The sequence below is a fragment of the Gallus gallus genome, chromosome 3 (genome assembly GCF_016699485.2).
Source record: "Gallus gallus isolate bGalGal1 chromosome 3, bGalGal1.mat.broiler.GRCg7b, whole genome shotgun sequence".
NCBI classification, from domain to species: Eukaryota; Metazoa; Chordata; class Aves; order Galliformes; family Phasianidae; genus Gallus; species Gallus gallus.
Genome location: NC_052534.1, coordinates 97042739 through 97060110, shown reverse-complemented (window position 1 = coordinate 97060110; position 17372 = coordinate 97042739). Strand labels below are relative to the sequence as shown.

Sequence of the window (17372 nt, the reverse complement as noted above, 5' to 3'; positions counted from 1 at the left end):
GAATGTGTTATTTTTTGGGCTGCACCTTAATATGACATTCATTTTCTTGATCTTGTAACACCTCAACCTTTGGCAAACATAGGCAATTTATATCAAAGGAATTGAGAGTATTGTATAACTTCTAATCGGAGTACTTTCTGGAATCCTTTACACATTACAGTAACATTTGCAGGAAGTTTCAATATGAAAAGCCCATTTATACTCTTCTTACTTCACTGCAATATACATTTGGATGTACTGTGGAAAATAATTATTTAATAAACAGCAGTATATAGTTTCGTTTTTCAGTCAATAGGCATAAATGGGTGGATCATATGGCAAGTTAAGGCAGGTAACTATCTTTTGATGAATTTTTTGTTGATGCTAGAACAACAGGAAACATGAGTCGTTGCTTTGGTTTGATTTATCCTTTCTGACTTCTGATGTTCATGTGATGTAAATGTGCTCATAGACATGTGTTCTCATTGCTTGGTACCTCAGCAGAACATGAGAGGCACAATATCAGACTTCCTATGTAACATGCGCATTGAACTAGGAGATGTCTTACTCAGACATAAGTATTAAACATTCTCAGAGAATTTAAAAGACAAGCAAGGAACATCTTAGGACAATACCCATTTTTATGCATATTTTGAAATAATTTACAAACTCTTGGTTAGTATTCACCTTGTAAATAAAGCTCTGCTAATGTTGAACAGGCCTTCTTGCATGTGCTATCTACAACAGCTTCTGTATTTCTGTCTGTCACGTGGAGGAAACAGAAAATCCCTCAACTGCAAACTTCCAGCTATCTTTAGATTGATCCTGGGAAAGTTCTTTTGTGCTGATCTTTGATCTTTATTTAAAATGTAAATGCTTATTCATCTTTGACAATAAGAAATAATGCATGAAACCTATCTTCTGAGCAAGCTATCTTTTAAAACATTTTAATGGAAAGAGACTGACAGAAAATGAATACTGCTCCAGATTCATTGTCTTTGAACTCAAACTAACAGTAAAGAATGAAAGATCATTTTATTGGAAGGGAGTTGGGAAATAAGGAAATAAAATATAAGCAACTTACTCTCTACATAAAAAGTGTTTCAAGTACGAATAATAACTAATCTATTTTCGCAGATTATGGTAAAACTAAATAACAAATGGATGATAATACCTTGCTCTTATTACACACCTGTGGTGGCCCACTCAGCAGCAGCCTCCTTGGATGAAAGGTGTCCATTCTGCCCTCATTTCTATTATTGTAGTCCATATGGATTGGCTTGGGCACTGTCCATTGGCGGTAGTATAGAGACTGCTCCGTGCAAGTCATCATCTTACTCATAAGAGGACGAAAAGAACTTGCCCACATCACAGAGTGGTAAGGCAAGAGGGAAGATGATTTGGGAAGTCCACTGCTGTCCGTAGAGGTAATAATGTCATAGACCAGTTTGGGCAGGAAAACTATGGGAGGTTGTTTTGATGATTTAGTCATGGAGCATTGAGAGGTCTGTAAGATGAAGGAGTTATGAGTAGGTGCAGAAGAGGAAGAAGAGGAAGAGAAAGGTGAGGAGGATGAGGAGGTGATGGAAATTTGGGCACTTTTAATGTTTTGTTTTGTATCAAGTTGTTCATTTCCTGGTGGTAAGTGTTTGCTGATTGTTGTTTGTGCTCCCTTGTCTACCTTCTGCTTCTGCCTTTCATGGTTATTTGTAGTTTCTTCAGTGCTGTTACTTAGGACTTGGTGGGGAGATTTTGCTCTGTCTCCTGCTGTTACTAAAGGAGGAGATGGCTCACTGCAGAATGCTGTAACTAAAAGAAAAATTATTTCAATATAATATAATATTTCAATATAAGTGCAATAATCCCAGCTAGTCAATGACACAGTGAAATACTGAAAAATGGCTTAGATACAGCAGCTGTCAAATAATGCAACCCCCCCCCCGTGTTCCTGCTATCTTTCAGCTTACTCATACAGAAGGTCTTAGTGAGATTAGTTGGGAGTATTTGTCTCAATGCAGCAGGCGCCTTTCCAAGAACTTACGTTCATAGGAAAGGTGTGATTGACCTGTCCTTTTCTCATCCATTCCCTTTTTGTATCAGAAGTTCATCAGATACCCTCATCACCCCAGACCACTATAAAATTCTGTAAACTTTTGTTTAAAAGGGTGAAAGAAAATTAGTACTCATGGGCTCCTACCCCATCAAACTACAGAAGTGTCCAGACAGAAACAGTCCTCAGCTCTGAGTCAGCTCTGATTCCACACACGTTTGTGACACTGAAACACTTAGCCTGACATAACACAACCCAGCTCTCAAGATTTTGGTGCTATGAACCCATTCACGCAGCCTTTGGTCAGCTCAGAGCAGAGACTAAACTCACCAAGACTGGTCTTGACCATCACATAGATATAGCTCACAGCTCTTTGCTAATTCTCTGAAAATGGTGTACTTTTACGTATATATTCTAACTATAGTCATTTCTTGAGAGTTTAAGGCTTCATTTTAAGTGGCTACCACTGTAACATCCTGCAGAATATCAGTATCCCAGAGCACAAGGGAAAAAGAAAAAGAAAGAAAAGAGAAAAAAAAAGATCTGTTTAACCAGGCAAATTTAGACCACACAGCCACATGCAGGCCATATGGATCCTGAAGAACTGAAGAACAGAGTAACTCTAAAGAAGAAAAAAAAAATTAATACTAAAGTCATTAAAAATCTTATAAAAAACATCTTCAAATCTTGTCTTTTCTTTTGTAACCACCACTGTGCCTGTAGAAAAGAAACCATGGCTAAATATGCATGTCAGCATGGTGAAAACTACAAGCAGATCAAAACGAAGGTATTGTGACTGAAAAACAGCAGTATGTTTTAAAAAGTTGCAGGACATTGTAATACCTACATAACAGTCTGTCTTCTGAACTTTCAGTCAACTCTTCCCCTAATATTATCTGCATTGAAAAGCATGCAAATAAACTTATCAGACAAGAAGCTCAGGTAGTTCTCTACATTGCCACGTGCTTTATGCATCAATTTGCAGATTAAAAAGGAAAAATAAAAATAAAAATAAAGAAAATAATAAAAAAAAGATCCACCTCCAAAGGAGCTTCCAAACAGTGCAGATTTAATGAGTGAACATTCCAAAACAAAAAAGACAAAAACACAAACAAGACTGAGAATTCTTTTCTTCCTATGGATTTTCAAAAGATTATTTAAAACTGTTAAATGGTCTTAGCTTCAATGAACACACTTTGTACCAACTGAGGATTTAAACCTAACTGTCACATATTAAAGGAGTGCCTGTTTTAGGTACCCTGTCCTATGATTACTTTCTACGCAAGAAATCATCTACGTATATTTAAGAAGCCTGATTCTAAATTACTTTTATAAAAGTTATCTATAATGACCTCATTAAAATAGGCCTTGCCAAAAGCTGAGTGATTTATGCCTTCTTTTCTTTCTCTAACAAGCTGAACAAAAGGTCTTTTTTCTATCCTAAATACAGCTTAATAGAGATAAACTTAAGGACTTACTGGAAGCTTTTGAAGAGAGCGATGAAGATGCAGAGTCGTGAGAATGAGATCTTTCTCTTTTCATAGGACTTCTCTTTTCTGAAGTAGAACCTGTTTCATGAATAGTAGCAGAGGAAAACGAAAACAAAGCATAATTAAAGTAATCCTGTAAGAAGTGATGGCTATATTGCTGAAATAAGGAAGAGCACACAAGTTTGGATAAGACTCTGGGCATCCAGGCCAGGTGTGTGGCAACCCTGCCCATGGCAGGGGGTTGGAACTGGATGGTCTTTAAGGTTCCTTCCAACCTAAGCCATGATTCTATCATTTATCTGGATTGTGTCCTCCTTCTGACACTGTATTCAATGTGTTCCTACCGTGCAGCATTGGATCAACCTATAATATAATCTAATTATGCTGAACTGCAAAAAAACTTACAAAATCAATTCTCCTTCCAGAAACTGACACATCACAACTGTGTTTTACCTTTCATACCCATCCAGTGTCAGTGAAACCAATTGACAAAGAGCTCTGTTTTGTCAGTGTTTTATGAGCTACCTCCTACCCATTACATAACAGCTTTATGGATAAATTATATCTCAGCTTTTGATGATGACAGTCCCTCAAGGGCATTTGCCTGAGGTTCCTAACTTAGGCATAGGAAAATTTAGGCCAAAATGCTTTTTTTGTTTTTTCATGCAGTTTAGCAATAATAAACAGAGGCTAAAAGCACTGCACTAAGTCTATCATCTTAGCTAATGTTCTAAATTGGACTCCACAGGAGCATATCGTACTTCAAAGACCAAAAGAGCAGCCTTATAACTCAGATGCCTAACCTCAGTGCCACTTTGACTCAAATTATACCAACTTACTTCAACTAAATGGACATAAACATTCATCACACCTAAGATAGGCCACTCTTAAGAGATAATAACCTCACCAACTCTACCATTTCAGTATGAGTTCAAAGCCAGACAATACACAGGAAAACTTGAAATCCATTTCTAATTTTCTACTATACCACATTTTTTCTAATATATCACATGTCTTTTTCTAATAAAACACAATCACTTTACACCTCTTATTGTCAGTGGTAGTGGTACCTTCTGTTGCTATTTCTTCATCTTCATTATCAGTGCTGCTTAGTTTTTCGGGGTCACTTTCTATCACATCATTCACAACTGCTTTCTCGGTGTGAATTTCTGAGCTCACAAAGTATGCCGCCAAACCAAGCTCTTGCTCCAAGGTTGTCCTTACTAAAGAAGATGAATTTATTAAACGTAGGTCACAGTATCTCAGTGATCTGGAGAAAAACAGATGAGGTAGTATGAAAACTCACTGTACTCTATTTCTTTTCCAGACACAGCCAAAGGGGAATATTTTTTACTATCTGCTTAAGCTACATATGTGATAGAACAAGGTAGATCTTTGGTGTTTTATAAGTTTTCCATTATGGTACACACGGTTTTATTATTCTTAATCCAGTTAAGCAGTTTAATCTGGTGCATTGAATGTTAGCATCCACACAGGACAAAAAGGTACCATTTTGGATTCAATTGAACAAACAAACAAACACATTTGGTGCTACTTTGGTGGTCCGAGGGCACCTTGTTTGCCTTCCAGCTTCAACTCCAGAAGGCACAGACCTCTCTACATGTCCTTCTGGGTATACACCAGTATCCTCCAGATATCTCAGCTACTTTGAGGTATCTAAAGTAGCTATAGATACTTCTTTTTTTACATACCCTTATACCATGACAACTCATAATATTTTTAAGTTACTTGTATCTTGCTATAAGCAGGAGATTATTACTAATAATGTTTTTTATTTATAATAGAAAAAAATACAAAAAAATGGAAAAGAAGCATCTTGACACTGAAATGTTTTCATCCCTGCAAGTATTTAAACAGCTATAATTAATTTTTAGCCATTCAATATGCAATGGATAAAGAACACCCACTTAGAAAATACCAGATCTACTTACCGTGGTAAAGACTCCCCTTGCGGATCCATACCACTAAATATTAATATACAGGGCAAACCTTCCAGTTCCAAATAGGTCTGTGGCCTCCAATCTACATCTTCAATTTTCTGCCAGACCTGCATGAGAGACACTGTTGAATATACTGATAAAGCACAAATGAACACATTTTATCATCCATTGTTTGAACTGATTTGTACGGTGGATGGATGTTCCACCAACGTAAGCTACATGGCAGAGCCAATTTCAACACAGGTAGATTGCACAATTCCTAAAGAGTTACAGGTAGCAATCTGCCTGATGTAAACCTGAGGAGATCAGGACAGTATGTTCTGGTCTGAAATCCCCCAGCTGCCTAGCACTAGGACTAGGGCATACATGGATAGGGTGGATATGGTACATCAGGCAATAAAGACGAGTAGGAGCTTTTGGGGAGAGAAGGGGTTGCTTCTTGTGGTAGATAAATAACAGGTGTTTGAGTCCAAGAAGGGAAATGAGCAAGGAATGAGGCTATTTCACCTTAGAGGAATAGCACGAAGCTAGAAGTATTGAAGTTTTGAACATGCACATTACACCGTCCTCACTTAATACCCCCTGAAGCCTACTACTCTCCACCAAAGTTATCAAATTTCTCATTACATTATTAGGAAAATTGACAGCTAGTTCTGTCATTTGAATGTTTAGCATCAGGTTATACTGCTTTACTCACACCAGCCAATACTTTCTGCTGTGAGACTGGCCTACAGATAGGGAATACACAGCTGGAACAACAGTATGATAGTTCCACTTCTGTCATTTATACACTTATTACCACTATTGTGCATGTCCGGAAGGACAAATGGGATGTGATTTAGAATACTGATTTTTCAGAAAAGGTTATTCATGACACAGTAAGGTCAGAATTAGAGCCTGGATGTCAAATGACTGTCTAACACATCAAAATAAGCACAGAACAGAGTGTAACAATGTTATGAAGAGCAAGAAAATATCAGAGCCTTTTGTTACACAGATGACTCAAGATTCTGGACCTAGAGGGTATAAATGAATCTTTGAAATAACACACGGTCCAGAAAGAATTAAGTACCAGGCTGCAAATTCCAGACCCATGGCCAGCATCACCAATTTTGTGCCTTTATGCCATCTGCTGGTGAGAAGAATAATATAAATCTTCAGTGAAGAAAATCCATGCAACGATGACTTTGTGAGAAAATTGCGACAGTTCTATATGTCTGTTTTCCCTATTGCTATACATAAAAGCAGTTCAGCTGTTTGGAAGGCTTGCTGCAGGAAGCCAAGCTCTAGCTCTGATGGTTAATATTGAACTGAGTAACCAGAAAGTAACCATTGGTAGGACAGTAAAGGAATTACAGATGATTGTCTAAAGTCAAAAGTCGTGCTCCTTGCAGTAGTTATGAGTTTTTCTAGTAAGAACCACACTTCAGCTCAGGACCATATCTCTCACCAACAGTCTCCCCATCTACCCATCTAATGAAGCTTCCCAGTATATGTCATTCTGCAAGTTACCTTTAGTTGCTCCACAAAGTGCTTCCCTATAGTGATTCCAGAATTAGGATTTCCCAAGATTATTTCAAAGTTATCTTCAAGGGCTAGTCTTTCCCTTACATTATACAGACGTTCATATGCCACTGCAGCCAGTGGGGTACATGGAATTCTCAACACTACCATGAGGCCATGACCACTAGGACACTGTCTTGAAGAGTTTATTAGGTTTTGGGTGATTTCCAGAGTTTCAACTGAGGTGTAATTCTTCATCTGAGAAAGACCACACACTGCCATCATAGCTGCAGAGTAGTGTTGTATGAGGACAAAAGTCCTTATCACTGCACTGTGTAATCTGGGAAACCTGAAATAAAGGGTGAATTAAATAGTGAAGTATTGAAGTGAAAAAGCTAATGTTCTCCAAAATATAGTAAACTCAGGACTTTCTCCTGTAAAGAACCCTTCACATTTACTGTCCAAAATTACAGTTTGATAGTCCTTGCAATAACACATCATTTCACAATCAGAACTGAAGTTGTCTCTCTATTACTCAGTAAGGACTTAATAAAGCAAGTAGTTCAGCAATGTTACATCACTTCAAGTTATCAATACTTTGCTGCTGTTAGAAAATTTGTCACAGAATATTTGCTAATGCACTCAGCAGTACCGTCAATCAAAATGCATGCATTCATCAATGAGAACAGTACTCTTCAAAACATTATAATTAGGGTTTTTCTACGGTGTTCTTACTAAAGCTGTGAATCAACTCACTCTTTTTTCCAAGAGGACTGAATATGTAGGCAGCATTCAATGAGCACTCCAAGTTTCCAAGCCCAGGTACACCCTGCCTTAATGCCCACTCTATGAGAGGGAGAGATGTGGAAATGTAGTAGCTTCCTTTGCTCTGGTTTTCACAAAAATGAAACCCAGGTGCACAGTACAAAGAGGAACTATGGCCTGCTCAGAAAAGTGCCTGATGTGTGTGATCAGAGCTCCATGTCACCCTGTAGCAAATACCAGTAGGAAAGCACAGACATGCTCATTCTCTCAGTTAGCAATACAGATTTGCAAGACTCTACTCATCCTGTCTTTAACTTCTTACAGACTCCAATGACATCATCCACAGTTGCGTGCTGTGCATGCTGGGATGATCCTCTAAAATTTTTACCACTGATTCAAGTACACAAAATATAGTGATATGCCTCCTTCCCTTTGTAATCTTTTTATGCAGTATACAAAAATGATACATTTAAAAAAAATCAGCTAAGGCCAGCAAGTGATAATATTGGACTAAAGTTACATTTGAAATCACACAGTAGTGCAGTTTTTGATTACTATAATATAGAAGTGTCTACTGTAACCACATACACACACTAGTATGGCCTGAACAGTGTGCAAGTTTATCTAATGAATTCATCTGAACTGATTAGATTACAGGCCAAATATATACTAAAAAAAAAAAAAAAAAAAGATGAGAGGATAAAATAAGAACAAATGAAATAATTTGTGAGACAGTGAGACAAAAAAAAAAGAACGAATTGGGTTTCTAGCTAGTAACTCAAGACACTAGAATATGCTCCCTAAATTTCCTTCCTTAAGCTAAGGATTGTACCATACCTCTTTCCCAGAGCCATGACCATTGCTTCAAAAGAGCTGTCATACCGAAGCAGTGGGATACTATGCCCAGAGAGGGTAGATTCAATGAATTCTGACAGTCCAAAGTATTTCTTGTTTTCATGATATAAATCTACACCCTATGAGAAATGAAGCAATTCAATTTTAAAGGTAAAATCTACCAATTATTAATTTATAATTGATTAATCATTGGTATCTGCAGTCACATTCTATAATAAGCATACATATATTCAGGCACATAATAATATACAGAGGGAAAGAAAAAGTTGATTTTTGGAGAGAAAAGAAGTTATACTCCATTTTCCCCTGTTTCTCTCCTCTCTCCTCACATAAACATACAGACAGAAAATCTAAGTAGATAAAAATGTGAAGAAATTTCATATATCTATTTATATTTATGCGGTAATGCATTAGAAACAGATTTTTAGATGATTTCTATCTATGTAACTCAAAGGTTTATAGCAGTTACTAGAGTTTATAGGAGATATAAAAGGTATAAAGAAAAAAAAGCAAGAAATGACAGGAGAAGCAAAGGGAAAAAAGAACTTGACATAGACTGACATAAGGAATACCATGCAAAATTCACTCAGTGTACACAAAAATTATCCGGCCTCCAGAGTTTCACCAAGTATATAAACATAAAATAACTCATGAAGAGCTCACAAAATCACCTCAGAGCATCCATCTTACATTGCTGTATGAAGAAGGCCAGTGGATCTCATTGTAAGGGCTGATGTGAGTGTGCTGTGTCTGCAGCGCATAGGGAAAGGAAGTCACGTGGAGTGTCACAATGTTGGGCGCCTCTTTCACCTCCCTGCAGTTCAACAGTCTATCAACAAGTCCTGTAGGCAGTTCTGTCTGAGGATAAAGGCTATGCATAGCACTGCAAAACAGAAACCCAAAACTCACCAAAGCGACTGGCTCAAGGGAGAGGTGAAATCAAAGTAAAATTCATGGAAGGGACTTAGGACTCTATTCATTACCCTGATGTAGTTGTATGGAAGAACAGGAAAAGAAATGTGTTATTTCACTGCCGCTGAAAATTTCTTTAAGTCTGGTTAACTCTATAGCTAGCAAATTACCAGTCTGTTACAGCCACCAGCATATGAAAGGACGAAAGAAAGCTGGCATTATGGCAGTTATTAATGATCACACTCTTCTCTGCTAAATCTAGCCAGATTGTTAGTGCTGCTCTTGAGAAAATATAATTCTTACCTACAAAAAACAAGATAGAAGATGACAGACTGTAAGCCACTGCAGTGGAAAGAAAGGGGGAAAATACATGTGACAGAATTAGTACAGTAAAGATTAGTTATTGTTAGGGCAAACGCCAGTCTCACAGGACATCTGCAATCAACTTCTTCCTCCAGTTTAACCCATCATTCCAAATTCATGCATTTAGCTGCAGGGGCTATGTTACAAGCTTCAGCACTGCAAGTTGCTGTCATCAACAAAGAGAGGCAGGTAACTTCAGAAAATATTTGTGCGTACCCTTGACCTCTCAGCCTTCAGAAATGCTTGTATCTCTGCTGTGACTCTGTGGGCAATCCCAGGCAATTAAATTCCTGTTATAGACACTTCATTTAACTGACATCAATGACGGGGCATGAACCTCCTGTACAGAATAATCCTTTCAATATTTGTCCCTTACATATCTTTATTAAATAAAGGGAAAAAATATCAGAGCTAAGTAGCTATAAAGGTACATCCCTACCACTCAGGGATGTAACAGGAATAAATGTTGTAAAGGCTGTAATAATTCATATAAGTGTCTAAGATATAGAGAAGTTGAACTGAACCCTCACATATGCAAAAATTAAGGGTTAGTGAAAAATACAGGTTCTTAACCAGGGTGAAAGCCATTTCATTTCATTTGCAAGCAAAACTCAAGTTTTTGTTTCAGAAACACCACCACGTTACCAAAGATGGAAAGAATATGGTGGTATTTCTGAATTGTAGTATATTCTCCCATTCCTCCAGTGCCTCAGGGGCTGGAAAGGAAAAGCAGCTCATTTTCTCAACAGGCAGGCTGCTGAAAAGCCAAGGAAACAGTGCTCTGTGAGGGAAGAAATGAGCTGTGCAAGGGAACTAATGGGGAACATGGTCAACAGGAGTCGTGCTTCTCAACAGAAGAAAAAAAAGACATGGCAGTGGAAAATTTCCAATCTGTTAAAAAAAAATCAGTGCTAGTTGTCTAGTCTGTGGAGGGTTTTGCACATTCTGCAGCCCAGAGGGCACTGACATTATTCCAGAGAATAATGAATTTTGTGCTTTTCCACAGGAAGCTTTCTCGTCAGCAAGTGACACTGAGACAGAAAAATAATAGCTGTGGCTCAAAGAAGATGGGTGAGCAAGAAGTACTTGAACTGCAGTGTTCCAGTATAGCATAATATAATATGCAGAATAAGTATGAAGGCCTTTAAAAGAAAACATGTTTATTCAATGCATGGGAGGACAGAGTCAGCAAAAATGAGAAAAGATGAAGGAAGACAAATTATAAATCTGATCTTAAGAGATAACGAGAACAAAAATAATTTCTCAAAAAGCATGTTCAAGTATTCTCACCTCATTAGATCCCAGTGCGCATGATCGTGGATTAGGACAAACAGTGTGTGTGGATTCTGCATAGAGTTTTGCAGAAAGACTTTGAACTTAATCTGGGCTTCTGCATCTAGTTTCAGAACATACTGCTCCACCTTCTGCTTTGTAAGATGCTGCTTCTCCAATCCAAGTTCTAATAAAATACCTAGGAAAAAAATGGAACAAATGTCAGGATTTCCAGATACAAACGCTTTCAGTGGTTTCCTGTAAATCCAGCTAATAAAGCTAACTAATGAGCACCTGAATGCCACAGATGAAACAAAGTCTGCTGATAAGTCACTTCAGAGGGTGGAACACAAATCAAGAAATCAATTTTCTCAAAGGAACCCAAATCAAGATTTTGAGTGCTGGAGTCAGCAATTGAGCAAATGTGAGACAGCAGTTTCTGAGCTACTGCCAGCTGGAATGGTCGAATCTGATGTCGTTCAATCTCATAACCTAGAAAAAGACAAAATTCACTTTATATAGACACCAAAAGTCTAATCTAGTGTAAAAATGTACAGCCTGGAGAAGAATGACTAGTCTATTCTTTCAGGAGTCAGAGTTCTACTTTAGGAAAATCTACATAGAACATGCAAAGAAAACTTTCTGCAGTTGGGCATTTTATTCCTGCAAGTCTCTTAAATATTTAAGAGCTGATGCTGGACTTGTGCAGTAACATTCTGCTACCAAGAAAGTAAGATTTAAAGCTTCAGGGACTACAGTTCTTATGAAATAAAGCTGAGCATCCACCAGTGTAAAACTGGATGTCCCAAGACATGAGTTCACAATCACCTCAGAACAGAATTCTTCAAGAGCCCAGAACTCTGCCCAGGTACATCTAACTGCACACATAAAGACCTACTCTCAAGCATCCGACTCTATTACCTTTTCAGAAAATCCTCCTTACTTGTACACACAGCTGCTCCTGTTCCGTTCAGAGCTGTTGATTTATTCGCTGAAGCAGACAGTGATGAAGAGATGTGCCCTTGGTTTTCCTGATAAAATTTCTCCAGCAAAAGATCGATGTCACCCTCTATCAAATGGAAAGGAGAGTGGTAAAAACATCCAGGTTGATAACAGCTGTATTTCATGCTGACTTTCTTTAGTAGATCTCAAAGACCTTTGCGTGTGCTAGGTAGTTGTCTTGTCCTTGGCTTATTGGGTATTCTGTACACTAAACCTATCATTAGTTTCCATTGCATTATTTTTTTTTTTCAGCTTGTCACTAATAAAACGCACATCAGGCCAAGGAATGACAGATCAGCTCTGCAGACCTCTGCTTAGGACATTTAGAGAATGTAGAAGAAAACTAGCTAGAAGGTTGTGACCTAAATCAGCAAAGACAAACACCTGAACATAACCTAGTGTACGCCCTGACCACTGTAGCTATTTGTACTGTTCACTAATAAGGATTAGAAGAAGCTTTCGAAAATCTGATGCAAAGCATAGATATTATTAAATGTTTAACATTTTTTGAGACAAAGAAGGAAAAATAGTTTTTGATAAATTAGACAGAGAAATTAGTTTTTTTTTTTTTTACAATATATTGAAGCAAGCAAGGTATGCTTTATTGAGCCAAGTACATTTGCAAATACATCCTGTTCTGTTTAGCAGGGACCCTGCTTACAGATAATAGCTATTCAGAAAATACTGCATGTCTGTCCTGAGTACTTAATATTTTCTCAGCAGTTGAAAAGATGTTTGAGCATGTCTGCAAATTATATTAGAGTGGCAGGGTCTGCTCCGTGAAGTGCAATCCAGTGGCAACTCCTTTCAGTCTGTTCATTTACTTGTTCTGCTCAAACAATAGCAAGAGTTATCTTGAGAATCATAACTCAAAGATACTAGGAACAGAGACACCAGTGTAACTGCATGATGGCTCTAGGAAGACAGGTGTCTCTTCAGTGACTAGTGAAAATATCCTAACATATTCAGAAAGCATTCTTGCCTTCTAAGTACAGATTTTGTGATGCAGTGTGAATGATGAAGGGGACTGTGAAATGCATTAACACTGACAAGTATGCTGCTTTTACTCTAGTGGTGTGATGCAGTTACATTTTCCACATGGCTGGATCTATCCACAGAAAACCCTGCCTGCAGTAATCCTCAATATACTCAGTTAAAAATGATCCTGTAGAGCTGGCTCTGCAGTTATCTTCTCTTTTCCATGCATCAAGATCAAGTTCACAGGATGACTTCAGTAAAATAATTCTGGTCTACCACAGTCCAAATGAATCATGTGCTTGGGGCAAAAAAATTTATCCATTCATATGCATATAGGCTTGGATATTATATAGATGGATTTGGGTAGCTAAGAATAACACATTCAACTTCTTGCTGGCATATTTTTACGAATCTGAGGGATTTTAGAAACTGACACTTCTGGGAGGAATTGCAATTCAAATGAACTTTCACAACTTTGTCCTGTATTTTTTATATATTTGTAATAATGTCTTGCTTCAGGGAAGCATGAACACAGCTACTTTCGCTCACTAAAAAGACTGAGAGATTTGGAAATATGCATATTTATGGCATATTATGTACCTGGGCAGAGGGTGCTGAAGAAGGACCCCAGAGATTCCACTTTGCCTGTGACCAGCTGATAGTTTACTTCTTTTTGGTAGTCTGAAGGAGTGAGCATTCCCTCAGACAGAACTCTTGCCTGATACTTTCCTAAAAAACAAAAAAGTCATTTTGAAAGCACTTCAAGCTGCACTAAAAACATTCTAAGTCATAATAAAAACACCTTCCAGCTAAATGAATCCCCTCCTGCCAAAAAACAAAGGCCAAGATGAGATTTTTTTCTCTCTCACACGAGTATGTACCATGTTTATTGAAGGCAGTAGAGTTGAAAGAGCATAGTATAAAAGCTGAGAAAATGTTCAGTCCTCTGCTCCCACTAATACCCCAGTCACACAGAGCAGGAAAGCATTATGCACTGTCCACTGTTAGTTTTCCATTATTGGTTTGTAGTAGTGCCTTTGTAAGGACACAGCTAATGCTGGCAGAATGGGATTACTGGGGGGAGATCCAACTGTGCAACGGCACCTTGGGTTCATCAAAACCCATTACTTCTTGGTCACGGCTCTTTTTTTCTGAGGCAGCTTATTGAAAATCCTCATAGCATGGGATGACTCTGTTTTGCCTGGAGAAACTCTTACCTGTTATCACAATGCAGGAATCAATGGCTCGATTTCTGCTAGCACAGATGATCACCACGTAGTTTGTCTTTATTAATTTTCCTTCGATGAGCAGCTTAAACATTTCTGAAAGCCCTTCAGCCAGAGAGTAGCTACACTCAATGATGTGGACACTGTCATTGCAGGAGCTGGCTGCCAGCCCTGCCAGCCAGGGGAGCTGGGCTGATGTCACTGGCGCAATCTGGCTGGGCACTTGAGGAAAGGTCTGTGGAATCATCTGTTGGTACTGACGGATTTCAGACAGGTGCGATTCTCGCCAAGAACGCATGAATATTTGTTCTAAATCCTCAATCAGAGGGACTTGATCTGAAGCTAAAAAAAAATCAAGAGGAAAATGTTCATATTATGAAACAGTTTAACAAAGATGTTGAGCTGAAAAGGCTTTTTTTTAAAAAAAAAAAAAGTGCTTTTTTTAGAGATGGTTGTGTTTTAGATTTATGCATGCATGGCTATGGCCATTAGATGTGAACTATATCTTTCATTTTGAAGTGTCTTTGTGAGACTCAAATAAAGCTGCTGTAACTGGAACCTGACTATCAGTTATTAGAAATATTTAAGAGTTTGAGAACTGCTTATGTCAATGTAGTAATATTTATTAACTATGGTCAGTATGCAAGAGCAATGAATTACAGCTGTTTTCCTTTTTTCAAACTTTGTATCATTATATTTTAATCTAAGTTTGGACTCCAGGAACAACTAATTATGTAGTTTTAGAAAATCATCTTACCTAGCTGAACAAGATAGTAGACAGTCAACAAGAGCTGCATCTCTTCTGAAATAGGCTGTATTGTTGGGGCACCATACTGTTCATATGCTCTAGATAAAGACTGTGAATTTCTGTAACAGGTATACAGCAGTGGACTCACTATCACATCATTAATGTTCCCGCAAAGATATGGGAAGTTTCCATGACCTTAGAAATAAACATTTGTACATATCACATTAATTTCATACTTCAAAAGTTTTAACAGTAGATATTTCAAAAAATGAGAGCTTTAGCATTGTTTAGCAGTTGGATTTATCTTTATATCACTTACAAAAAAAAAAGACCTGAGATCTTGTTGAGGGGTTGGGTTTTTTACCTTTGAAAATAACTGGCTTTGCTTTACAGATTTTCAGCAGGTTGTCAGGAACTGAGACAGGTTCTCCTGAGCCCACCATTGGAGATGAGGCTGGCCCCACCAAAGCAGAATGTGGTAGAGATGATAGACTTCCTCCATCTAAAAGTTTATACATAATATCTCTGTAGTGAGATCTAGTAATTGTTTCTTCAATTAAAAGTTAATCAACGTCATCTTATATACACATTTGGCATAAGTGTTACATACTTCCAGCGGTGGCACCACACATTTCATGGTCTGTTACCACAACCCGTACATACTATGCATATTTTCCTGAGAGTTAATCGCACTGAGCATTGAACATGCATCCAAAGATTTTGAAATATTTATAAGTAAACATTCCATGGTCTGAATGTATGACTATAGAGATATATATGATATCAATGCAAAGCTATGATTCGAGGGCTTTGTATGATATAATTAATTTTACTGATTCTAAGTAAGATTTTTTTTGTATATTAAAAAAATAAGATTCAGCATTTGTTCAAAGCTAATTTCTTTGTGGTAACTTTAATTTAAACAGTAGCATACTAAAAGAAAACATTCTCTGAAAGTTGGTTTGTTTCAGTGCATGTCACTCTAGTCTGTATCTAAACTATAAAATTCAATAAAGAGCCAAGAAAACTGTGACAAATAAGTGAAACGAGATGACAGCTTGGTCTCTGAGTTCTGACACTACAATGTCCCAAAGGTGTTTAGGTGTCTAAAGATGGACATAAGTACTTGTTGCAGTTCATTAATAATGACTTGATGAGTGGATTCTAATGAGAGTTAAGTCCAGAGACTTGAAGAGGAATCAGTAAAACTTAAGAACATAAATAATTCTGAAAATGTAGGTATCAAATGCCTACATCTGTGTATGTCTTTAAAATATTGCCTCTTTTCCCCCATTATTTTCTGTATAATGAAATGAACATCATCATTACCCTGGGTACAGCTTACCATTTTTAATTCTATTTGGAGCCTGTGGGTTGAGTGGCAAGTTCCAAGTTTCAGTGGATGATGGAGACTCTGGTGACCAACCTTTATGGCGTTTTTTTGGAGGCCCTGAATTTGTCAAAGTGCCTGAATAACAATAATATTTCAGAAAAGTATTAGAATACATTTTATTCATTTTTGTGCATGTTAATTCAACACGTGCTGATGGACTGAATTAAGCATTAAGTACTATGGTAGACAAGGTTGACTCGTTGAGTATAATCATTGCTTATGGTTTTCATTTTACTTTGCTATCCTCTGCACAAAGACCTAGGAACTGTCTGGTGCAGAGACCTATTAAGCTTTACCTATTTTATACCAACGTTTACTCTGAATTAAAAACAATATACTAAAATGAGACATCCTAAGAACGCTTATGTTAATACTTTGAAGCCAGTGTGGGCACTTTGCACTTTCTATTTCCAAACCTACAATACTAATTGTGGGTCATTTAATGTTAAAATATATTTTCACAGGTTTCAGTGCAATATTAATAAAGATCTGTGCTCTTTTCAACATTTTTTCCATTGTCAAGGTTTTTGTACTTCCCACTGGCATAAGCTTTGGCTTAATGATAATCCATATTACCTCAAAGCAAATGACTTCTGCACATTCTATCTATTTGTTAGCTCCAACATCTTTGTCTGTAAAACCATAACCATATTCCTCACAGTTTTCCTGGGAGCCCATTGCAATTAAATTCTTCAGTCTTTTGTTACTTTCTTCAGGCATCTTATGCACTCCTGCAAAATCCTAAATGATGAGTTCCCACTAACATCAAGTATTTCTAATTACTGAGAGTCTGTAGTTGCCCAGGGATTTCTCAGCATCTTGAAGAATTCTGCTGTTTCTGCTTATACGCATTAACATAATATGTCAAAGCTGTA

The 17372-nt window shown here is 37.5% G+C and overlaps 1 protein-coding gene across 4 annotated transcripts in view; it reads right to left on the bottom strand.

Annotated features, from left to right (window-relative positions):
- GREB1 (growth regulating estrogen receptor binding 1) overlaps window positions 1-17372 on the bottom strand; it is an 86340-nt gene that overhangs the window by 22702 nt on the left and 46266 nt on the right. For all 4 annotated transcript variants that reach the window (XM_004935766.5, XM_040698125.2, XM_046939478.1 and 1 more), the window contains 15 exons: window positions 16450-16572; window positions 15469-15606; window positions 15114-15299; window positions 14348-14698; window positions 13731-13859; window positions 12094-12219; window positions 11445-11642; window positions 11169-11349; window positions 9294-9486; window positions 8586-8722; window positions 6993-7332; window positions 5472-5587; window positions 4590-4789; window positions 3508-3597; window positions 1172-1788 (listed from right to left, as the gene is read on the bottom strand). In XM_004935766.5, the coding sequence (XP_004935823.2) occupies window positions 1172-1788; window positions 3508-3597; window positions 4590-4789; window positions 5472-5587; window positions 6993-7332; window positions 8586-8722; window positions 9294-9486; window positions 11169-11349; window positions 11445-11642; window positions 12094-12219; window positions 13731-13859; window positions 14348-14698; window positions 15114-15299; window positions 15469-15606; window positions 16450-16572 (3125 nt within the window). The remainder of the gene's footprint in view (window positions 1-1171; window positions 1789-3507; window positions 3598-4589; window positions 4790-5471; window positions 5588-6992; window positions 7333-8585; window positions 8723-9293; window positions 9487-11168; window positions 11350-11444; window positions 11643-12093; window positions 12220-13730; window positions 13860-14347; window positions 14699-15113; window positions 15300-15468; window positions 15607-16449; window positions 16573-17372) is intronic.